This window comes from Peromyscus leucopus, chromosome 4 (genome assembly GCF_004664715.2).
Source record: "Peromyscus leucopus breed LL Stock chromosome 4, UCI_PerLeu_2.1, whole genome shotgun sequence".
Classification (NCBI taxonomy): domain Eukaryota; kingdom Metazoa; phylum Chordata; class Mammalia; order Rodentia; family Cricetidae; genus Peromyscus; species Peromyscus leucopus.
In genome coordinates this window covers 111,194,532-111,219,766 of record NC_051066.1, presented here as the reverse complement: position 1 = coordinate 111,219,766, position 25,235 = coordinate 111,194,532, and the positions used below count along the sequence as shown (strand labels likewise).

General features: G+C 38.6%; 1 protein-coding gene across 2 annotated transcripts in view; it reads right to left on the bottom strand.

Moving 5' to 3' along the window:
• The window catches only part of Plcb1 (phospholipase C beta 1), a 701,254-nt gene that overhangs the window by 486,706 nt on the left and 189,313 nt on the right, over positions 1–25,235 (bottom strand). For both annotated transcript variants that reach the window (XM_028884530.2, XM_028884531.2), the window contains exon 3: positions 2,439–2,507. In XM_028884530.2, the coding sequence (XP_028740363.1) occupies positions 2,439–2,507 (69 nt within the window). The remainder of the gene's footprint in view (positions 1–2,438; positions 2,508–25,235) is intronic.

Below are 25,235 nucleotides of genomic sequence, written 5' to 3'. Positions count from 1 at the left end.
ATCAGATCTGAAATTTTAAAATAATATTTAAAAAAAAATGTTGGGAGGAAGGGTTGGGGAATAACTCAGTGTAGAGCTTGACAAGCATGAAGTCCTTGGTTCTGTCTTCAGTACCACTAATGTTTTTGGTAAGATGGCAGTGTCATCAGCACATTAGAGCAGTGACATCCAAATTCCACTGCAGATGTGTATTTCAGCACCCTGAAGCCATACATCATCTATAGCCATCAGATTCTCAGGATCCAAACTTTATGGGGGATGAGAAATAGGCAACAACACTTTTTTTTTATTAGTTTCCCAGATGATTTCATTGCACAGATCTCCTGTGCAAAGAGTTTGTTACTGAATTATTCCATTGCCTCCTTGAAACATTCCTATTAAGTACCTATTAACAGTCCATGAGGAGTAAATAGGTCTCAGCAAGGTCATGCAGGTAAATAGAAAAGAACCAGCTCCAGAAATGTTAGGCTCAGAGAAAACAACACAGAACTAGAATGGCCCACAGAGAAAGCAACCCTTCTCTCCAAGAAAAGTGTTAGCAGAAAGAGACAAGCCCAGTATCCTGGATTTCAAAAGCACTTCCTCAAGGGAGGCACTTTGAGATCTAATCATAGTTTATCAGTGGAACACAGTGCAGATGCCACGTCTATCGTTTATCAACATTCAATAGACATTTATCAAACCGCATCCATAAACCAAGCACTCACTGATAAGCTAGTGAAAGAGACCCATTCCCGCCTGCCACTTTCCAAGAGGCCCCAGTGGAACTGGCTTTGACTCCTGGTGCTTGAGAAGCAGTGGGGTCTGGTGAAAACCAGTGGAGGCTGAGGAGAAGCAGTCAGGTGGAGTGAGGTATGCAACTGTCCTCAGCTACTACAGATATCAGGTGAGGCCAATAATCCTGGGTTAAAAGACAAGTTTCACTGATAAGTTATTGATGTTCTACATGGAGCTAACAGGCTTACATGACTGAAACATTGTTTGAAGAGGAAAAGATTCTTGGCTAACTGCAAATTGGGAATCATTCTGTATCATCAACAAATTACTAATTCCAAGATGCTTGACATGAAGTGCAAAGACCAAGCCACTGAAATCCCCTGTATGAGAAGGGAAATCTAAATGGTTAACTGGTTTCACCTGAAACAGGCTTAGAAGCCTTCTTGCAAACATTTCTGATTTTTTTCTTTCTAAACATTATTTTCACATTTTCTAGTCAACCAGTTTAACCCATTCAGCTAACCCCAGCAGTTGGTATTTGCTCCATGCCAGACTCTGTTAGCACCAACCTACGGCTGCAGGATGTCTGTGAGGAAAAAAAAAAAAATTGCAGCTGACTTTTTCTCTGCACCTCCAAAGTAACAGATCATTCCGAATGTTCAAGAAACTATTTTGACTTTTAGAGGCTAAAACAACAGTTGTGGGAAGACACTAAAAAAAGAAAATTGCTGGTTTAAGCTTGTAAATGGCAACTCCCCTTCTCTTGCTGCTTTGCTGATACAGTCTCTGCCAGAAATAAAGTACTTAATGTGTTAAACATTAAATCCAGTAACAAAGAGTTTTCAGTTCTGATGACAAGACAATGCACTCTACCAACCAGGATGAGTTAAAAGACACTTTTTCTTCATCCAGCACTTGAATATTACACTCAGAACACTTGCTGCAAAGCCAAACCAATGACATCCCACTTAACATATCCCAAAGCATCCTTGGTCCTAATGTGAAGAATTAACTTTTGCCTTTATGGGCGTAATTGTTTTAATTGTACAGCACTTTTTTGCTTCATATCATCTCTGTTTACTAGGAAGAATGTGAATTCTGACAAATGTAAGTAAAAAAAATGTTTACTAATACTTCTGAATTAGGTGACATTTTGAAAGTGCTCTCAAAAATATCTTGGGCATTTTGCATTAACTGACAGAGGTAAAGTATACCTTACTCAAAATACTTGGGATAAGAGTACTTCACATTTTAAAACTTTGAAACATCGGAATATATGTATTCAGATGTCTTGTTAATATGACCCAGGTCTAAACACAAAATTCATACACACATATACATTGCCTGAAAGTGCACTTTTAGTGACCAAGGCATAGCATTGATCACTATGGAATTTTCCACTCAGAATTTACAGTATTTTGGAATTTCTAATTATAGATGCTTAATCTGTAACTTCTTTGGCATTTCATATGTCTGCTTTTTTCTTCGGACAAAGGTAAAAAAACAGAGGAATAAGCAAACGCCTGCATTACACCACCCATATGCTCACCCATTGTTTCCATCTTTTAGTGAAAGTTCAAGTGAGTGAGTAGGGCACACTGGCTGTTGTGTTTTACAACATTTACAACACCGGAACTTTTAACTGGGGCAATTAATTGATATCTTGACACAGATAAAGAATCAAAGTAGCAGCTGGTGCAGGCACAGGCTCTGCTTCCTACCTTGGGAGCTTTGGCATGCTTCCCACACCTGGCATCCTTGACGAGGCTGAGATCTAACAGCTCTGTCTCCTGGAAGGCAAAATGGGAAATTGTTAAGAAGACACCCAGATCATTCCTCTTTGTTTTATGTCATTGACATCACTTTAAAGGATACTGCCATCTGGAGATTTGCCTGCAAAGTTATCTGTAACAGGCTACCCCTCCATATTATGTATCACTGAATCAGGAAGAAAACAAAAAGATCATCAACTGCTAACTGCTCAATTTAGTACGTATTTCAATATATTTGCTAAAGAATCTTAGACAAATTAAGCCCACAGTTTACATCCTTAAATCTACATCCAATAAGCCAGTGTTCTCAACATGTCTAATGCTGTGATCCTTTAATATAATTCCACATGTTGTGGTGACTCCCAAACATGAAATTATTTCACTGATACTTCATAACTGTAATTTTGCAACTGTTATGAATCATAATGTAAATATCTGATAGGCAGGATATCTGATATTCGACACAGGTTGATAATTGTCACTCTAAACCAATTCTTAAATCAAGAGAAACCCAGTCTCTTTGTTCTGCTATTGAGAAGTAACCCTGGAGTCACAGAATGTAGGTGGGGTGTGGGAGAAATCAAAGAGAAGATTAGAGAGGCCAATAAGAGGAGTTGCTCCCATCACCTCACTCACACCTAATGCATCCGGGACAATATATGGACACACACACCAAATTCTGTTGCCAACCTTTGACCACAAATCTCACACTACTGCCCTTTTACATATTCATTACCAAACTTATTCATTATTCAAACAACTATTTTATGTAAGTTACTCCAGGACACAAGAAACATGCATACATGATTGCTTTTCTGGAATGGCATCAAGCAGGGGAAGGAACATAAAGAAACAAATGTGTATAAGACGAGGAAGAGTATGTTAATGCCACTCTTAAAGTTAACTGCTCTGAGAAGTGAGAAAAGAGGATTTTTTTCCCCTAAGTACATATGGAGGAATCATTTGCCTTGGGGAAGTGTAAAGTAGGTTCCTCACAATTGGAGAGTGCAGGGGGAGATATATTCCAGATAAGAATGGCCCAGGGGTTTGAGATGGAGCTAAGATATTCATTGTCTTCAGATACTTAGAGCTATAGTCCATGCATGTTGAGTGAAGTAGGAGAGGGGAAGATCAAGGAAAATCCAGGAGCAAAGACTAGCAAAGATGTACACACAGTGGCAGTGCAACAAGAGTTCTGCATAGGTGACCCTCAGTGTCCCGTAGGATTAAATGGTGGATATATTTAGATAAGTCACGGAAGACAACATCAGAGGGTTGGAATCCTTGAAAGTCTATGTGTTGGATAGTGATCATAAGGTTTGTAGCATATGTATACCAGCCAAAGAGCTGGTATACATGAAAAGGACACCCTTAAAGGGCTTGCAAACATTCAACAACTATTTCCCCTTCAAGAGTCAATGGGATGCAGCCATCTAGCCCCCCCTCTCCCAGAAAAGACACTATACCGCGATTCCTCTGACAACAAACTCTCTACATAATTTGCAAGAATTATCAAGAATACTAATGCTCTCAGGGAGCTTTCTCTGACAGGTACCTTCCAATTCCGAATGTCTCATCCAAAACAGTTTGATCACTTTTCTAAGGAATGAGTACAGAGTCTACTTGGATACCAAATCCCTCCACTGCATACAAATCCATACCAGGTCAAAGAGAACACTCTCTTTTGACTTCCTCTCTTAGAGATGGAGTGAAGATTAGATGGAGGAGGATTCTTCTCATGCTCATTCCATATTGAAAGTTTCCTTTCCCCATCTTAGTGGATTTCTTGGCCTACTCTTCACTGTTACTGACCTGTGGAAATCTTCTCATACCATTTAGAGTATCATGTGGGAACCAGTCAAAAGGACCTTGAAGGACACTAACATGGATTTTTCTCCTAGGTCCCTTCACTCACAATACTGAAAGTACCTCAAGAGCATTAGAAGAGTGTGCTATCAACTTGACATTCAGTGTTTGGCTTAGACACTTGCATCATGGATCTCTCCTGGAGAAATAATGCACAACCAAATTTGACAAAGTTTGAGCCCATGCCCACATTTTCTTCATTTCCACAGTAATGACCACTTTGCCCAGAAGAGAGCAAGGGGTTCCCAATAAAGCCTGAAGAAGTTTAATCTAAAGGAAAGGAACAGTGTGGAGACCTGAGAGACAGGGAACAGAGTGAAGGTTCATCACAGGAGAATTCAGAACTGGACTGCAATGTAAGGAAAGGGAGAGATCAGCAGCAGTGCTTGGGGGTTATGACTTCCTCACTGGGTCTCAAGCCCCAGGCAAACTGCTTTCACTCTTGAGAGTGGTTGATTAGGGAAATCAGTTCAAGAGCAAATGCTCTTCATTAGTTCATCTGTTTATTGAATGCCTGCAAAGCATAGACGATTAGTGAGGATTCTATCACAAAATGCAAAAGTAGATTGTCCATTTTGAGGCACTTGCAAATAACCCAATCACCCTCTTTTAAAGGAGATACCTCAAAACCCTTGCAGTTCCTGGCTATGGAAGGCTAATCCACAAGGCTGAGGTGGAACTCCTGGCTGTATAGAGGGGAGGGCAGAGGCGGATTCTCAGAGAGGAACAAGCCAGGGGAAATGCACACTGGCAGGAATGATGAACATAAAACAGTCACGAAACAGACATGGAAAGGCACATCTGTGCCAGTCTGTATCTGTTGAATGATGGTTCCACACAGGTAGACTAAAAACTTTCTGCACACACTCTATACTTAACAAATTTAATGGTAACTTTTTCTGTTCCAAGGCTTTCTTCTCAGTTGATCAAATGGACTGAAACATTGCTTGTTTGTTTACACACAAAAACCCAGGCTGAGTTCACAAAGAACTTAGTAAGCGCCATTACTTTTATATTGACGATAATGAATATTGTTCTCTACTGCCAGCTCCAGAGGAAGCTTCCATTACCCAAGTCGTGGAGCGATAGTTAATGCCAGCTACCCTGGGGATTCATTCTGATACCACAGGGCTAAGAAGCCTCTCACTGGTGTGTAAAATTGTGTGTTCAGGAAAAGCATCTAGGGTGCTGTGGGGTGGGTAATGTGGCATGGGAAAGACCCAGGTGGAAGTGCTGTTCATGGGCTCTCTCAGCTGCAAAGGTGTGATTAAAATAGCATCCCCCACTTCCATTTACATGCAAAAGCCATTCCTCTGGGGTTTTCCCTGCATCTTATTCTCTACTCCATGATGAAGAAAATGAGGAACCCAAGGTACAGGACAACAGAAATGTTACTTCTGTCATTGAAACTTTTTCTAGGTTAATTTCCCCGTGTTAATAGTTTTAACAACCCAGTTCATTATGAAGCACTGAAGTGGTCCTTTTTCTTAGCTCACTTGAGAGTTGGTGCCTTTTAGATTTGCAGACCTTGCTGAATATAAACTGTACCACCTACTAAGTGGTGAAAATATTTCAAACACCGGTGGCTCTCAGAAGGTAGCCTGAATTCAAGAAACTTGGAAGGCTTAAAGACATTCAGCCTGAGAATCTGATCTCTAATAAACTTCTAATTGGTGCTGTTGCTGCTGGTTAAAGGGCAGGCACTTTGAGATGTGCTAACGAACACACACTCACAAGATGCTACTGTTGCAGAAGATTTGTTTAACTATGCAAAGATGTGTTGCATTTGTTTGTGTTGTGAAATATTTATTTAGCTATGTAAAGATGTGTAGCATTTAATGATGTAAAGATGTGCGGCTGTTTTATCTTGCCTACGTAAGGCAGCTGATAGGTCTAAATAAAAAGCTGAATGGCCAATAGTGAGGGAGGAGATATATGCAGGATTTCCAAGTGGGGAGAATAGGTAGGAAGAGGAATTTAGGCTTAAGGAAGAAAGAAAAAGAGACACCAAGGAGATGCCAGGGGCCAGCCAGCCAAATATAGAGGAAGCAGGAAAGCAGGACATACAGAATGAAAGAAAGGGGTAAAGCCCCGAGGAAAAACATAGATGAATAGAAACAGGTTAAATTAAGTTAAAAAAGCTAGTGGGGCAAACCTAAGCTAAGGCCAAGCATTCATAATTAATAATAAGTCTCTGTGTCTTTATTTGGGAGTTGGTTGGTAGCCCAAAGGAAACGCCAACTACAACCTACTGCAAGGCTTCTAGGTGAGCAAGATAGATAAAGGCTATATAATAGTTATACATTGCATGAAGAATCTTTAACTTATTTTTCATTAGTCAATAATACCTATTGAATATAAAATGTGGCTAATAGTGAATAATCTAGGCTTGGATTTGATGTAACTGAGGGAAACTTCCACAATCTCCTAGTTTTGAAAATTCTTTTATATTAAATTTTATCCTTTAAGTGTTCAGAAATTTAAGCAATCATTAAAATGGTTTTAAACAGTGAAGTACATGTGTTTTCTTTAAGTTCTAAGGCCATCTGGCTTGCCTAGGTTTGTAAAGGGAGAATGCAGCAACAGACATCTACTTTAGGCCCACGATGACACCTTCAAAGACTGGACCACACCTCTTAAGACCTCCAGCAAATGCACTAAAATGTTGAGATTTCCCCTCCGTTTGTAAGTATGGGTAAAAGTGAAATCAGCAACAAAGGATTGGGGGAATATTGTTTCAGATTTTTGTTTTGAATGCATGCATGATGAGGAAAGGAAGAACTGCCAGCTAAGGGAAGACTGGATGGTCTCAGATGTTTATATTCAGCAGAAAGATTTCAACCCATCAAACCTACTGTGAGGGAGATGAGCCATGAAATCCACTGCAAATTCAAGAAAGACTACAATTTAAAATGTAACTCATTCCAGCATACCAATTTCTATGCATTGTTACCAAATACCATTAGTCACCCAATATAATAGCATGCTTCAAGTTCACACAATACATAATCAGAACAGCAATTACAGCCATAAACATTTAACAGAGAAGATATTAATGGTTGGGTGTGTAGTGTGATTATGTATACCTCCACATGTGGTATATTCATTAAATCTCAATTTACCAAAACTAGCATGAGTTTATGTATTGGCTGCCAAACATCTTTAAAATACACAATTGGAGAATGTTTTTGGGATCCTACAAAGAGGGGTTTGAACCAAAGAGGCGCATGAGCATATACCTGACTCTTTGTTCTTTAGTTCCATTCTGTTTATGAGGGAGCACCTGATCATGTAGTATAGTTCTCAAAAATCCCTGTACTGTCTCCCTCATAGGGACTCTTCTTTTATTCATCCTGTAGGCATAATTTTTGTCCTTTTGTTTTACAACCAATGGTGTAAGAAAGACCTATGGGAATGAGATGCACCATTCCTGAACAAAGGTGACTGTCTCATATTCTTTATTTAGACACACTGGGTTGAATATAATGAAAGATTCATAAACCTAGAAGGCAGAAAATAGGAGTCATTTCTTGGAACTATTACTTGTTATCAACACAAAGCTAAGCAGTTTATTACAGATGTGTGTGTGTACCAGGCAACCCATGTGGCAAGCAGAGATGCAGATGCCAGCAACATCTTGCTTCTTGGGCTGCTGCTAAATCAACTGAGATATTAAACCGAGATCTCTATTAAGCAAACAAGGGAACTGCATACATATAAACCCTAAATGCTTGTAACATTTCCCATTTTGAACAAAAAGGACAAAGTACTAGGAGAAACATCAGAAGTTGGAGCACTGGTTACTTTTGTTGTTGTTGCTGCTGTGATAAAACACTATAAGCAAAGGCAACTTAAGGAAGAATGGGTTTATTTTGGCATATGGTTTCAGAGAGATGAGTCCATTATGGCGAGGGTCATGGCATCATGTGGCAGTCACTGGCAGCAGAAGGAATCTTAGAGAGCACATCTTTAGCAGTAAGCATGAAGCAGAGGGGAAATCAGAAGTGGGGAGGGCTTTAGAATTTCCAAAGCCCACCCCAGTGATGCACTTCATCCTTCAAAGCTGTACCTCCCCACAGCCACCACTAACTCAGGGACAAGTGTTAAAATGTCTGAGCTATGGAGGATATTTCTAATTCAAACTCTATAGTTGATAAAGCATATAGAAGAAAAACAGGGAATATATAAGAATAACAAACAATTTCTGAAGGTTAAAGATATTTCATGGAAACCTGAAACAATAAGAAGCTACTTCTAGAGAAAATTGATTTTACCTTCATGTGCCAAAAATTAAATGTAAAATAAGATGAATATTTGCAGTGGAAAAAGAAAACAGAAGATTGTTCCTGTGTTGCAGTTTATATTGTAACTGTCTACTATCATGGAATTTCTGGGCTTTGTTGTGAATATCTTGACAAAGACATTGTGTCATTTCATCTCCACATATCTAGCACTTGGGCTAAGAGTCCAGAGCAGAGTCAGTATTCTACTTTGTTTATGGAAGGAATGATACCCTGCTGAAGATGACAAATACTGTGCAACTTGGGCTCTAATAGGAAGAAAGTATAAAATATCATTAGCTCTCACTTTTACACAGCAAATTAATCTGACAGGTAGTTGTTATGAATAACCAACAAACACAAAAAGTTGGCTGATATAATGTGTGGATTACTTATTGCATGTTTCGAAGACTGTGTTCGGCACTCAGTGCAAAGTCACTTATTCGATTCTGAAGTCTCAATGTTATTCCTAGCCTTACTGCCAAATTCTCTGCCTCAATGATAATAGTCAGAAATATAAGCAATATGACAGAAAAATGTGGAAATTAATGTTATTTATATTGTCTTCTCTCTTTTCTTTCCTTGACTATTACTTCTTTTTCAAATATGGGGCATCCACCAAGGACTAGAGCTCATATATTATTTCAAAAGCTAAGATATGTAAAGAGAAGATACCACCTCACAAGCCAGGCAGCATCTTTAATGCAATGCTAATGGGGCTTCTAAACAAGGTACAGATTTTATAGACTTTCTGTTTCACTTGGAATGGGAGATATTGCAAGCACAGAATAGAGGTTGACAAGCAAAGAAGGCAGAGCCTAGAGAAAAGGGAAACTCTGATGACTAATCATACAATACCCATGGCTAAGGTAGAATCTGTAAACTATTTATGGGTCTGGAAATTTTATTATCTAATTCTTTGTTTAATAATTTTCACTTAATAGCTGCAGTTTAGCAGATATTCAATACTGAAGATGTATTTTTGAGCAAAAGGACACAATGTTGGTATTCGTTGGGGAGATAGATTTCAGTATGCATGTGTCTTCAACAAATGCTCATTCACAATAAGAGTAAATTCATAAAGTGGAGAAATAGGAGCATAAATCGTAGGCATAGATGTCTCCCTGAGAAATTACTGAAATGGTTAATTCATGAAGGAAGCAAAGGGAGATGTTGGTATGAACAGGCAGGAGAATGATAGGAAAACAAGCCATGCAAGGGCACTGGAGGAGGAACAGATCACATACAGTTTAAAAGAGCCATGTGCTGTAGCAGGTAGTATGGTTAATTCCAGCCTCATAAGGCACTGTGGCAAGTATAAGGACCTGTGTCAGTATTCCAAAAGCATTTATAGCCTCTGTTCTGAAGCATTCATCTAATCAATCTTTATCAATAAAAGATCGGGAGTCAAATATCGGGGTAAGAACCTGAAAGAACAAAGAAGCAGGTAACACTTCCCACCTCTACCATTCCTACATTCAAAATGGCCGAGATTCTCTCTCAGCCCTGCTTTACTACTTCCTGTCTTCTCTCTGTCTACAGTCCTCCAAACTCTATGGTTAACTTAGAACAGTACACTATGAATATGTATTACTCTCATTGGTTAACAAAAGCTGATTGGCCAATAGCCAGGCAAAAAGTATAGGCAGAGTGATCAAACTGAGAATGCAAGGAGAAAGAATGGCAGAGTTAGAGTCGAGAGGAGATGCAGAGAAGCAAGATGAACATGCCATGCTAACAAAGGTACTGCCACACAGCAGAGTGTAAATAAGAAATATGGATTAAATTAAAATGTAGGAGCTAATTAGTAATAAGCATGAGCTATTGATCAAACATTTACAATTAATATAAGCCTCTGTGTAGTAATTTGGAAGTGGCTCCCAGGACAGGAAACTGCCTATATTGTTCATTGGAAGACAACATTTCTGCCTCAAAATACACAGTTTCTCAATATGTGTAGCAGATTAGTCCCAGAACCTCCATGGACACCCCTATTTACAGATGTTCATATCCTTTACATAAACTATGAAGTATTTGCATGTAACCTAAGCACACCCTCTCTGACACTTCAAATCTTCTCTAGCTTATTTATAATGCCTGAGGAAATAGAAATACTATATAAATCATTGTTAAACTACATTTTGGGGAGAATAATTACAAGAAGTAAGTCTATACCAATTCAGTATATCGATTTATAACTACTATCTTTTGGAGTGCTTTTGATCCATAGTTGCTTGTGTCCTGTCCAATGATGTACAACCCAGGAACAGAAAGAGGTGACTCTAGTTAGGAGTTCTAAAATGACTTGGTCTTCATGGTACTTTGTTATCTGGAGTGAGCAGAAAAGGATGAACTGCAAGGAGTCAGATGATAATCCAGAACACCCTCTTATAACCAATGCTAAGAAAAAGTCCATCTGTGAGGAGGCAACTAATTATTACTGTTAAAAGTTGTTGAGAGCAAGTCAATGAGACAAAAATTGAAGTTTATTGCGATGGGATTAAAGTTTCTCCATCACTAAAGGGGGTGATTGTATAAACAATGTTTTTATCACTACCAACAGTAATAGTAATTAGAACTATTAAAAAGAGAAACCAAAGATATTTATGCCAAGAAAATGTAGGAGATGATCTGCAGGTGTCACCTCATTAAGCAATGCAACAACACCAACACCTGTATCTAATTCTTTCCTTTGGCAGATGAGAGAACTAACAAATATGCCACTACTCTTGACCAACTGGGTAATTTCCTCACAGATTCCAACATTTTTCTTACTTGTAGCAGGGGGAATGCTAAGGTAGCCTCGTGACATCTGTGCTTTTCTATAGTCACTTGTATTCAAGTACAGACAGAAGCACACTGGTTTCTAACCAGGGAGTATGGCAGAGGCGGGAGACTATTGTGCTCATGGTGATACTGGGAGAGATGACAAAGGTCAGATGGTTTTGCAGGTATGATGAAAGCTTTCAATCCAATGACTTAACCAAACATGCTATCTAGGTGTCTTTTCAGAAGACCTAGAAGTGAAAGACTGATAGGAACAGAGGTTCTGTCTGGCCTGATGGTTATGTTGTATACTATCTAATAAAAAGAAAATCTCTAGAACAGTGGTTCTCAACCCGTGGGTCAACCCCCCACAGGGGTCACATGTCAGATATCCTGCATATCAGATATTTACAATTCATAACAGGAGCAAAATTAAGTTATGAAGTAGCAACGAAATGATGCTATGGTTGGGGGTCCCATGACATGAGGAACTGTATTAAAGGATTGCAGCGTTAGGAAGGTTGAGAACCACTGGTCTAGGATATAGGGAACTCAGCTGAAAAATGGTGAGGAAGTGCATTTTGGCAACCACCTGACCACGGTAGCAAAATCAGAGCTCAATGTGCAGCAGCCACCGTGAAGAACGCTTCCTTGCATCCTGGCAAGTCCCCAAACAGCTGTGATTTGGTTGACTGACACTGTAGGAGAAATGTTTGCCACTAACGTGTGATAATTAGTCATGAAGCAGGAAAGAGCTAATACACTACTCCCAGGTAACATTTCAGATGAGAGCAATGACTTTATTTTTACCTTATTTAGCTGACATTATAAAAAAACGAGGAAAGGGTGTATAATCACCATGAGATACCTATGTCTATTTTAAAGATGACTAATTTCAGGAATATGGGGAGTCTTATAAACAACACATTTAAGTTTATTAGTTCTTATTACCAGGTAGCTCACAAAAGGATATGCCCTGTTTGATTTTGGGGGTGGGGGGGGGAGAGAAGAAATGCTACATTTGTTAAGGACTCAAGTAATAAACAATAATATCAATGTCAAATAGGATTACACTCATACAATCGTCTGTTACTTCCTGTGCCTGAAGAATTTACTCATTTCATGCTAATCAGATTAAGGGATAATAGCATCCATCATTTTGTAAATGGTTTCTTGAGTGCTAGAAACTATTTCCATGAATATTTTGGGTAAGCACAGAATCCAATTTCCATAAAAGGTATTTTGAAAGGAATATGAGAGGCTATAGACTTATCATGGAAACAAGCTGCTTCCACTTGTGAATTCCGGATGATTTCAACTGTAGCCAGATTGTCTTTTTAAGTCATCTGAAATGTTATCTCTTGTCTATACCTATTTCACTATGGCTGATCCAGCCAGCAACATTTTTTTTATCTGACCATGGAAGCTGCCTCTGTTCTTCAATCTTACCTTAATATAACTGAACATACAACTTACCACATGCCACTTATACTATTTAAATTCCTTCATGGCTCCAGAGCAGGGTTTCTGAGAATGTAGTCCACTGACCTAGGACACTAATACCACTTGAGAACATGTGCAAAATACAAAATCTTTGTCCACTTCTAGACCTCCAGTATTAGAAGCTGTTGGGTGGAATCCAACAATCTTTTAAATAAGCCTCTGGGTAATTCAAACACAATGCAAGGTTTGAGAACTTCTGCCCTAGATCTTAAATGGAGACAACAACTGTCCACAGAGAAGCCTAATTAAGTAGGGCTAGGTAGGACATTCAGACTCTTGGACGGGCTACCTTTATTCATTAATGAAATAATTGCACCAGAATACTTCCAGCAATGAGGGGACTGAGCAACAACAGTCTGGAAAAGTTTGCTTTAGATGTCTCTGTGTTTCAGCCGCAAGCGTAATCTTGCAGATTAAAGGGATCATTTCTACGCTGAGCCCCGGAGGCCGCGCAGAATCAGAGTCACATTCTAAGCATGGCTGGCTTAGTTCCAGATGTTCTGATTCAACCCCTGTGCATGATACTTTTGGGCTGGAAAGCAAATACACTTCCCCTTCTCTCTAGTTACAGAATCAGGGCATGTCTGGTGATCCCTGAAGTATACACAAATGGCATCCAGCCTCGCCTTACCTTTGCAGCCACTTGGTGAAATCTACCTGGATAGTCTAATTTTCACTTTCAGCTATTTGTTTAAAAATAGACACTACACATTTTTCAGCACTAAATTTTTTTTTATTCCATTGAGTCTGAGTTTCAGCCATGGCAGATTCCAAGGTACTTTTTATCTATATGACATTTTGAGGAGTTAATCTATTTAAGTTGACATATATATTTCATAATGGTCCTTTTTCCTTTGCCATGACTTGCTTCTTAAGATCATTCTGAGTTTTCTGGCAAGGCAAAGGAATCAAACCGAGTCTTTTCCAAATGCTAATTTGTGCCATATGGAGTTGGGAATCTAATGGGGAGGATGAGGCTTAATGAATTTTCCTGAGGAGAGCATTCAGAGTCAATCAATATATCGGCCCTAAGGTTCTCCCGAAGTACTGTGAATTTAAAAGTGAACTTTCCTTTTGATTCAACTGTGGATCAGCCTCAGCCCTAATGCATGCACAAAACAAACCAAGCTGTTCATACAAAGCACTCCAGAAAAACTCAAGTAGTCCCACATTGTGTTTCAGGTATTCAGGACATTCTTTCTGTTGCTGCTCACCTGGCTCCCTGCCTGGCCCCTTTTCTAGCCAGACACCACCTCCCACTGTCTGTTTTACTCTCACAATGGGGCATTTGTGATCTGTGACTACCTTTGGCCTGCTAGACACACTTCACTGAGAGGTGGAGACAGGAGGACATGCTGGAAGATGGTGTACCTTGCTGCAAACTCTGAGCTTTTGGCTGGCAGGTGCAGAAGCAGGATGCCTGGCAACCTGGCCATAGGGCAGAACAAAGTTCCTGGTACAGATTCTAGAGCTCCCAGGAGGGCATAAATTAGACCAGAGCTCCAGAAGAAAGTTCGGCCTTGCCTGACCCCCACTTCCACCCCCTTGCCCAGCTTCAGCAGCTCTTACCTCCTGATATCCCTCCCTGAATACACCTTTTAGATACAATTCCTTGCATGGGTTAGGAAAGTGATCAGTCTGGAAAACAGATCCCTTATCATTTATAACTAGTTTAGAAAGTAATGTTAAACTGGAAATCAGCCAGCCAGAATCATACACATTTACTGCTATTAATCATTTTTCTTTGTTTTACTCCATTTCTGCATGTATTAAATCATCATTATTATATGCCCACTTAATGAGAATTCCGAGTCTGAATTCTGTCCAAGTTCTCTGCACTTCACCTTGTATCATTCTTAGATTATAAGCTATTTTGACCATTCCCAAGAAATAGACACATGGAAACAAATTACACTCTAATGTAATGCAAACATTTTTATCAAAAGCATAGCCACATCACTATTGAAGAGGAGGAGCTTGATTTTAGAGGAGGAATATTTCCTACTAAGAACATCAAAGCTATAAAAAGCATTCATTTACCTAATCCCCAGTCAGACTTAATTTTGTCTTATTCAGAGCTAAAAGGAAACATATTCATATACACTGTGTGACTCCCTCCTTGCTAAGGATGGATTTCAGTTTTACCACCCACTCTGATGTCTCTTTGAAAAAAATCAGAACATAATGGTACACGAATGGTATCCAAAGCTGAATAAAAAGGATTCATGGGTAGCACTAACTGGACTTGGTGGATGATCAAAAACAAAGATAGAGGAAGATGGGAAGAGAAGGTGTTAAGGGGACATGGGGAAGCTGGAGAGGCAGATGAAGGGTAGATAAATAAGCTTGTGTACATGTCCAAATTCTCAAAAATAAAGAAAAATACTTTTTAAACTCCAGCAGAAAATTAAGATCCTTTTAAAAAACATATATTTTAAAAAACCGTATTTTTCTAGGTGTTTCTTGGAAATACTATTAATTTTGTATTGTTGCTTATTAGGAAGGGAGTGAATAGTGATGACTGAACCTGAATGGGATGGGGGAAGATGAGCAAGCCAGCTCAGGGAGAATGAAAGTAAAGAGTTGAGATTCAAAACTGCAAAAGTACAAACTTTAAATGCTCTCATCATGGGAAGTTGGGATGTACAGGAGGCCATGGAGTCATTCGTTAGCTTGATAAAATATTTACATAGCAACACATTGTATTAAATCAATACAATTACTTGTTTGTCAATTAGAGATATATGTATATACAAACATGAACACAGAAGCAATAACAATTAGTGAAAAAAAAAGCCATGAATTAGAAGAAGAGTGAGGAAGGGTATATGGGAGAGTTTGGAGGGAGGAAAGGGAAAGGAGATATGGGGTAATTATAACCTCAAGAAAAAGATTAGTAGGTTTTTGTTTTTAAGCAAACTCTGCAGAAAAGACAAAAAGGACCTTTTAATCATGCAAGACTCAAATTCAACATTTATTGAATATAGTTCAAGGCAATGCAAGTGTATACATAAAAGCACTAGGGTGACAGAATCAGCTGGCATGGCACAGGGTCTGAAGACAGAAAAATTAGGATGACAGCTCCTCAAGAAATAAAACTGTAGTAGCCACTGTAGAATGAGGAAGGGAGGGTTCAAGATTTAATAGAGTTAATTAAAAACAGATTCATTTTAAAGAATGTAGAAATTTCCATCTTCAAAGGCAGATGTGGACACCTTTGGGAGGTGGGCAGTGGTTTAGCACCAGAGAGGAGAAAGTGAGTAGTTTCTCACACTGTCCTTGAACTTCTACATAGGGAATCATGGAGCTGCTCCCATCTGCCCTAGTGACAATGAGAAAGGAAGTAATAACTCTTTGACAAGACCTAATGTTTGCTCCAATTACTGTCCAGAACAGGAAAGCCAAAGAAAACAAACAAGGGCAACTAAAAGAAGACAATTGTCTTCCTCAGCAAGCCCTTGACTTGACCTTTAGGAGGAGAAAGCTGAGAAATTCTCACATTCATGCCCTTCATTTGAATATGCTGAAAATTGACATCACCAGGTACTTTATTTTAATCAACTGGTGAGAAGCATAGAGTCATTCAAAAACTAAAGAATGGGAAGTTGAAAAAGAGTAAAAGATTTAAGGAACCAGACTTAGTACAAGTGGCAGAGACCAGAAGGACTTGAGTAAAATTACACTCCCCCCCCAAAAAAAAAAATCACACAAAGTAAATATCACTGGGGCAGGGTTTAAAAAAACCCACAATAAAAAAAAAAAATACAGACAAAGCATTAAGAGAGGTTTGTCTCCTATTACTTTCTGTGCTTTTCTATTATATGTATAAATTACTAATGGAAAGAAAGAATGAGAGGAGAGAGGAGGAACAATGGTATGTAAGCACTAGCTGTGCAAACTCTCAGCCCAAGCCCGTCATGCTGGGGTCAGCCAAGGGCTTGTGTCCCCACATGCAGGCAGGGGTGATGGCAAGTGTGAATGGTGTAGGCTAGGAGAAGGGGAAGCCGGCTTTCAAGATGACCTGCTCATCTACGCTCTTGAAGGCTGACTAATGGTGGTAGCAGTTATTACAACATGGTCCCCTGAAAATCTGCTCTGACTGAACTGATCAGTGTACTTCACATTGGTGTTCTGCACACACTCAGACCTGAACTTCCCCTTGTCACAACAGAGGAGCACTCTGAGAACAGAGACTTCATTGAACGATGACACAAAGTCAAGTATAACAAATAAACGAAGTCTTTGGATGACTTTTCTCAAACTCTAAACTGGGTGATGAACTAAGAGCATTTGATCGTGGAACTGTTCCCCAAAAAAGTTGGCACAGGCACAGTGCCAGAGAGAATTTCTTTGTATTCTCTTCTTCTTTTCAATTAAAAATGTTGTTCATTTTTTAACAACATCCTTGTAAAAAGATAGCTAAGGGAAAATAATCACTATCTTAGATCGTCACCAAAGATAAAACAGTGGAAGAAAGAGTCACTAGTATGTCCATTTGCTGTGAGGTGTTTTCTGACTCCAGATCACAACCTCTAAGCAGAATTCTACTGACTACTATCAGTGATCAACTCTGGATATGAGTCCTATGTGTTGATTCTTTGAACTTTCAAAAGAGGATCTATTTTGATTTTGTATCTATTCATTTCACAACTTATAATGTCGTGATAAAAGTACTTTATCCTCTAGAGTTTCTAACAACTGAATCTTATAATCTCTTCGGCAGACTAAATATCGACTGGCTTCACTGTCATCCCTCTGTGTATAATTTTTCAAAAGAAATGAAAGTAATAACTCATGAATCCTTAACATAGGTTTCAAGTTCCCAAGAGGACAGATCACCATTTTCAATATTGAAGAATGTATTTCTTACCGTGCAAATAAAAGTAAAGCATAATAATAAATCTTCCCTAGAATTATTTCCCATGCTTTAAAAAAGTAAATACAAGGACTGGGAATGTAACTCTGAGATGTAGCTCAGTGACAGAGCACTTCTCTGGTCCTGGTTCATCCCAGAATTGTAGATATGAGGAGAGTGAGAAAAAAAGAAAGGAAAAGTAAAAAGAAAAAAATCCTATTTAGTTCAAACATTGGACTACTCTTTAGTGAAACTATTCTATCTTGACTTTTCTTTAAATTTCTGTCATTTTCTTGTTCTTTCTGCCTGCCTAGCTCTGACCTTCTCATTCTTACCTTCTTACCTTTCTATGGATCCATTTCCTTCACTTAGGCCTCATTAAAAAAAAAAGAAAAAAAAGTTTTTCACTTCCTGGGTTATTTGGCTTTCAGTCACAAGTCAGATGAATCACATTTGCTCTATGTGGGTCAGTCAAAATTAAGTACAGAAATCTCTTAAGTACCAAAAATTGGTCCTATTCTGTCTTATGATTATGGAATTAAATTAACCTGAGTCTTAAGCACTGTATGTCTTTCGGCGTTATTATTTTTTTTATTACAAAAGCTAGGCCACATCAAATAGTCCAACCTCACAGAAAATGCATAGATTTCATAACTTGCTCCTTCATTCCTCTGTTATTATCTGACAGGAACCTCTCAGTGTGTAGTACTTCACCCAGTGTAGTGGATCATTTGGGAGCTTGTTAGAAACTCATATTTCTGGGTCCCACCCAAACCCCCTAACTTGGACTCCATGGGGCTGGAACCAACAGTCTGGGTCTTAACAAAACCCTACAAATGATTTATGTATATCTTTCAGTTTAAGAATCTCTGGGCAGGCAATTATGATTGCTGACAAACATGAGCCATACTTGGGTTTCTTCTGGATAACTACCTTATTGAAAAGTATTTAGAAAAACATGGTATCCTCTTGATGATCAGCTGCTGTTCTTAAACAAAATGTATAACTGAAAATTGACATGAGAAAAAGTATCTGTGCAAATACAAAGAAAATTAATTCCAGATACAACAGAGTCTGACTTTACATTGTGCCCATTCTGCAAGTCTGTTTTCAAAGAACAAGGATGTAGCTTGAAGAGGCTCATTGTCTCATTAAAAGCTATCTATGGGGCTCCAGTGCTTCCTTTAACATCATCTCAATCATCATATATAAATATTCCTGGATGCTTTAAAAACATGTTTTGATGGACATGGAAAACTGAAGGGTAAACTGTCACCATTCTAATGGTGACACTTCATCATAATAACTATTCTCTTTTCCCCACACAGGGATATAGATTTTCACAATAAATTCTTGACGGGCTTATGCATATCTTAAGGCAGAGGTAACTCACTGGCCACCAATATTGGCACTTTGCCCTACACACTGTAGAGAACTGTGAGGAAATTCTTTCTCTATTGTGAGCTGTGTTTCCCAGCACCCCTGGCATTTCTGGGCATGTGAAATAGTGTTCACAAATGAAACAGAATGCAAGAGAGATGAGGGTCAAGTCTGGTCTTATTCTTTCCTCTTCTTTCTTTGAATGAAAGATAAAGAGACCCTAGAGAATGCTGCAGATTAGAGTCTATCTGAATCTTCAGTAGAAGAAAGCTACCTTTTACGAGGACCATCGATCCTAGACTATTTAGTATATGAGAAATGCTTTTGTGTTTGTTAATTTGTTTAAACCTTGAAGTTTAGTTTTTTTTTTAATAGGAGGTATGATACTCTAAATAATTACAGGGTACATATAAACACTTTTTAAAAAAATGATAGATGTCATAATCTCAGGTCATAAGAAAAACCATACACATATAGAACACTGGGAAATGAAAAACTACCTTAGAGGAGAAGAAAAAATTTTATCTCTATGCTTTAGAGATGAAAGTGAGACCACTCTGTGTCAAATGTTTTGAGATCCATACTCAGTTACTTGCGTAACTTACAGTTTACTGTGTAACTAGAGTCTCTGACCCCCAGAAGCCTCAATACATTGGTTAATTCACTGCACGGACTAGATAAAGACCTGTGAAATATAGAGTCAGCACCCCTTCTTAGTATTTATGCTTATGCTCACAGATTGGCTGTCAGCTTTGCCCAGTGCAGCTACTTTTTACAGTGGGTAGGGATTATTTCAAGCACTCATAACTGGTCAAAGTCCTGAGAATTAGTGAATGCCAAGTGCCCAGCTATAAAGAGGACATATGTACCACTCTCTCCAAGGCTTAGAGAAGATCACAAAAGACAGAACAGAAAGATGTAAGAGCTGGTGGTGGGGTAGGGTGCTATGGAACACTGTATTCTGGGCATTTCATGGCCATCACACCCTTAAATTTACAGTAGCTTTGACTATCTGCAGGGAACTGGGTCTTTCAACATCCTGTCATGGAGAAGAAAGGACTTGTCCCTTCCTTCCTAAGGATAGAGACAGCTGATGGTTGGTGGAAGGAGGAGATATTTTCTTCAGTGGTATAGCTACTAGTAAGGTACTTGTGGTCTTCTAGATCATCTCTCACCCAAGCTCCTATAAACACCTCTAATGAAACTCATAGGGAAGAAAAAAAGAAGGGGGAGGGTAGGCAAGAGGAGGAAAAGGAGGAAGGGGAAAAGGAAGAGGACAAATAAAGGAAATGAGGACCATAGGAAGTAAAAGGAGAGATGGTTTGGAAGAGGAAGGGTAATCAATGTGAAAGGAAGAGGGACAAGAGAGTAAGAAGAGTGGATATGATTAAAATAGAGTCACACACATGTATGCAAATATCATATAAGCATTATTATATATTCTGATTGTGGAAGTTTGAAAGAAAATGGCCCCCAAAGGGGCTGGCAATATTAGGAGGTGTGGCTTTGTTGGAGTAGGTGTGGTCTTGTTGGAGGATGTATGTCACTGTGGAGGCAGGCTTTGAGGTCTCATATGTGCTCAAGCCACCCACAATGTTCAGATCACTTCCTCTTTCCTGTGAGTCACGATGTAGGACTCTCAAGCACTATGTCTAACTCCATACCACCATGCTGCATCATAATGATAATGGACTAAATCTCTAAAACTGTAAACCACCCAATTAAATATCCTGGTGTCTCTTGATAGCAATAGGAACCCTAAGATACTGATATACACTAATAAATCATGAAAAAGAAAAATACGGAAAACATTCACTAACATATATAATATTTACTAGGTTTACTTAAATGTTATGGTCTCCTTGAAGACTGCTGCTATATTTTTGTGCATATATAGACATTTTCAATGTTCCTAATTAATCTGAACCAGTGACTGGAAACAAAGATCTTGAGTCAGCTCTGTAGTAGGAAGTAAGGATACTGACATCCAGTCATGTTGAAATGATTAACAATAATGTATGAGGCAGACACAGTGCAATACCAAGCTTCCCTCTCCCAGTAGACTCAAGTATATAAAGCCTTTAACTTTTGGTTGGTCTCTCCGTACTGAACACCAAACTTAATTTCCTCAAGTAATTTTTCTTTGTTTTTTCCCATGGTATTTTGTGGGTCTAGGTATGTAATATTTACAAGTGAAGAAACAGAGTCTAAACGCTGAGCAACACTGTGTGCTCAGCAGAAACCTGATAAAGTGGTAGGGTCTCACCCGCCAATCTTTCCAATCACCTTACATTCTTCCTATTTTTTCAAATGTCATTTTCAGTCCTTCTGTAGTCTCTTTTCTCTGTCTTAGGGGATTTTGAAAGTTTTTATTGTGATAAAACACACTCAACTCACAAATTACCATTTTAATCATTTTAAGTCTACAAGTCAGTGATATTAAGTGCAGACCACTATACAGCCATCACTGTCATATTCCTCAGGGTCTTTTATCTTCTCAGACTGAAATTCTGCCCACATTAAGTAATAACTCTTAACTATTTGCTCTCCAACCTAGCTTTTGACAAACTACATCCTACTTTCAACCTTGGTCCATTAAAAGACAAAAAAATTTCATTTTTTAATGGTTTGGAATTTATAGAGAATCATGGCATTATAAATAGATGTACACAGAACTTCTGTATATTAAATTCAATGGTCCCTATGGTTAATATGTTATATTAGTATGGTAATTAGCTGTAATTAATAAAGTGACATTGAAACTTTATCTAAAGTTCATCTTTTATTCATATGTCCTTCACCTGACCCATTATCGTTTTTCTGCGACACAATCCCATTCAAGATGACATTACAGTCATTTTCCTATACTGTTAGTGTTTCACAGGCTTTCCATGTGTTTGATAACCATGACAGTTGACATCCACCTCTACCTTTACCTTTTTCTCTCTCCACACCCAGGGCTACCCAGTGCTAAGCAATGTTCTAACATTGATCCACACCCAAGCCCTTAAAAAACCATCCCACTGCATCCTATCTAAGGTACTTTTCATCGATATTGGCTCCCTGACTAAGGCTATTTTTTACAGACTTCTCAAGTCTAAAGCTATTCATTGTATCTCCATTTAGAGTATACTTACTGGAAGGGAAAAAAAGCTCTCAGAAACCTCATTTAGGAGCTAGGAAGTTATTCACCTTGAGTGACATTTGGTAGATCAATTATTTGGGATTATTCTGTTTGGGGAAGTTATCATCCTTCGAAACCATCTGCTTATTTTATTTCATTGAAAATAACAGCATGGGCTCACCAATATTCACCTTACACTTTGAGGTAAAACCCAATATTAGATTATTTAGTTTGTTGCTTTAAAGTCTTCCAGCTCTGGGAATACCCACTGACTCTTCATTGACTCCTGTGTCCTTTTGTTCTATCTTTCTTGCAGTGCTTTTGAGTACTTTCTTTCTAACATTGGTAGATACTCCAGCATCATCTTGCAAATGCCTTCTTCCAGCTTTCAAGTCAATTATTTCTCCTTGGAAACTGGTATTTGAAACTGACATGATGTGGCTGGACCCATTCATTTCTACTAAGGTACCATAGCTTTTAGGTCTGCTCAGTGTATAGAGGTTGAAAATGTCTTAATTAACTCTCCCACAATCCCCTACATCTACAACTGCTTCCATAGTTATCCATCTGCTTAGATATAAACTATACATGGATTTACATCACTATCTACAACTATAGTCCATGAACACATGTGTCATTCTAGGCCCTTAACTGACAACTGCACATTTCCACAGTGATAAACCTTGATTCCACAACCAGGTAACCACTGAATTACTCACTTCTAGTACACAGTACAGTGGTCTTGGAATTGTCAACTCCCATCCTCATGGGAAACAACTTTTTTTGGTTTTGGTTTTGGTTTTTCAAGGTAGGGTTTCTCTGTGTATCTTTGGTTGTCTTGGAACTAGCTCTGTAGAACAGCCTGGGCTCGAACTCAGAGATCTGTGTGCCTCTGTCTCCTAAGTGCTGGGATTAAAGGCATTCACCACCACCGCCCAGTGGGAAACAACTTTATTGGCTGGGTAACTTTGTTTTGGGTTTCATAGATTCCATTTATTTCCAAAACTACCTAAGTTGGAAATTTTTCCCTAACTCCCTTAAGCAAAGTTGTTTCATATATCTGTGAGATAGTTGAAAACGTACTACAATCTGCACTCTCTCCTAAGATGCCTTTGGTCTCCAAAATGATGTTTGAAAACCTGAATTCACTAAGGTTCCTTCTTGGTGCTACACAGTACCAAGGACTTTTATAAATACATAGTGCATGTGCCTGTAATTCTGGTAGTACTACACATTGACTCCTACCCTAAGAATATCCATTGTGTTTCATCTTTTCAGTGCCTTTTACACCTTGGAGCAACTAACAATCACTTTCCCATCTCTATGCCTGTGTATGTTACAGAATGCCACACAAATGAACTCATTAAAAAATACAGCCCTTTCAGACTGGCTGACTTTCCTTCAAGTTCATCTAGGTGCCTATTCGGATTGATACTCACTTGCCATTTATCATTGACTACCATTCTATTCAATTCTCCTAGTTTATGCATGTAGCCATTGAAAAAGGCCTTTGCTTCCAGTTCGAGGCAACAAAGAATAAAGCTTCTATAAACATTTCCACAAAGACTTTCGTGTGGACACAAATTTTCACTTTTACCTACAAACATAATTGTTAGATCAGGTGCTAAGAGAGTAATTAGTTTCATAGTAAACTGCCAAATTGTCTTCCAAAGAGTGACCACTGCATCCTCACAGGATCTGCTACTGTCTTGCTTTGCCATTTTGAAAATGTAGTGATATTTCACAGGGATCTTAATTTATAGTTTATTTGTGACAAACGATGTTGAGCATCTAGTATCCCCTCTTGTAAATTTTTAGACTACTTTTTTATTGTTGGTTATTAACCTTTTGCATACTCTATATAGAATTCATTTATCAGAAAAGTTTCCAAGCATCTTTTCATGGCTCATGTTGTTTCACTTCATTCTTGCAATGATAATTTGCACAGCACCAACACTTCACTTTAAATCTAGTTCAAATTTTTCTTTTAGAAATCATACTTTTGATGTTACAGCTAAAGTTCAAAATCACTCCGACTTTGATTATGTATGAACGGGGGTAGGGGATCAATTATGGGGGCATTCCACATCATTTTCTGAGACAGGGACTCTCACGTGACCTGGAGCTCACCAAGTAGACTAGGTTGGTTGAGCAGAGGGTTCCCAGCTTCCACCTGCTACTGCCTCCCCAGTGTTGGGTTTAAAAGCGTGCACCACCACGCTCAGCTTTTCTACATGGGTTCTGGAGATCAAACTCAGGTTTGTTTGAGTAGCAAGTGCTTTTCTGACTGAGCCATTTCTCTGGCACTAATTTTGTTTTTGTAAGACAGGTTTTTATGGTTTGCATTTTACATTTATGCCTGTCACTCATTTCTAGCTAATTGCAACTCATTTGAGTTAATAGTTTGTATAAGGTATAAACTCCATGATTGAGTTTCATTTATGTCTGCATATGGGCACCCATTTATTCAAACACTATTTGCTGTATAGACTTGTGTCTTTATAAAAACTTGCTTGCTGTATTTATTACTTCCCAATGACCTATATGTCCAGTTACATTCACCACAAATATTCTTTCTTTGTTATTGCAGTATTATAGTAACTTAAAAATCAGGCAATGTAGCTTATTCAGCTTCAATTTTCCATTTTAATAGTGGACTGGGTAGAGTCAGTTCTTTGAATTAGTATATCATCCTAAAATCAGTTTATCAACATGTAAAAAAATGTGTCCTGAAACTTTGACTTGGCTTGCATTGAATGTATAGTTTAACTGGGAAAAGGCATCTTTACAATATGGAACCTTCCTCCCCCATAACCATGAAATAGCTCTAAAATCTGATCTATCTCCTTTGACTTCTTTTACAGTATGTTGTAGTATTACATACACATCTGACTGAGATAGCTCACTAAATCTATCCACAAGAAATTTCTTTTTGTGTGTGCATGCTATTTCAAGTTCTAGTGGTTCATTCT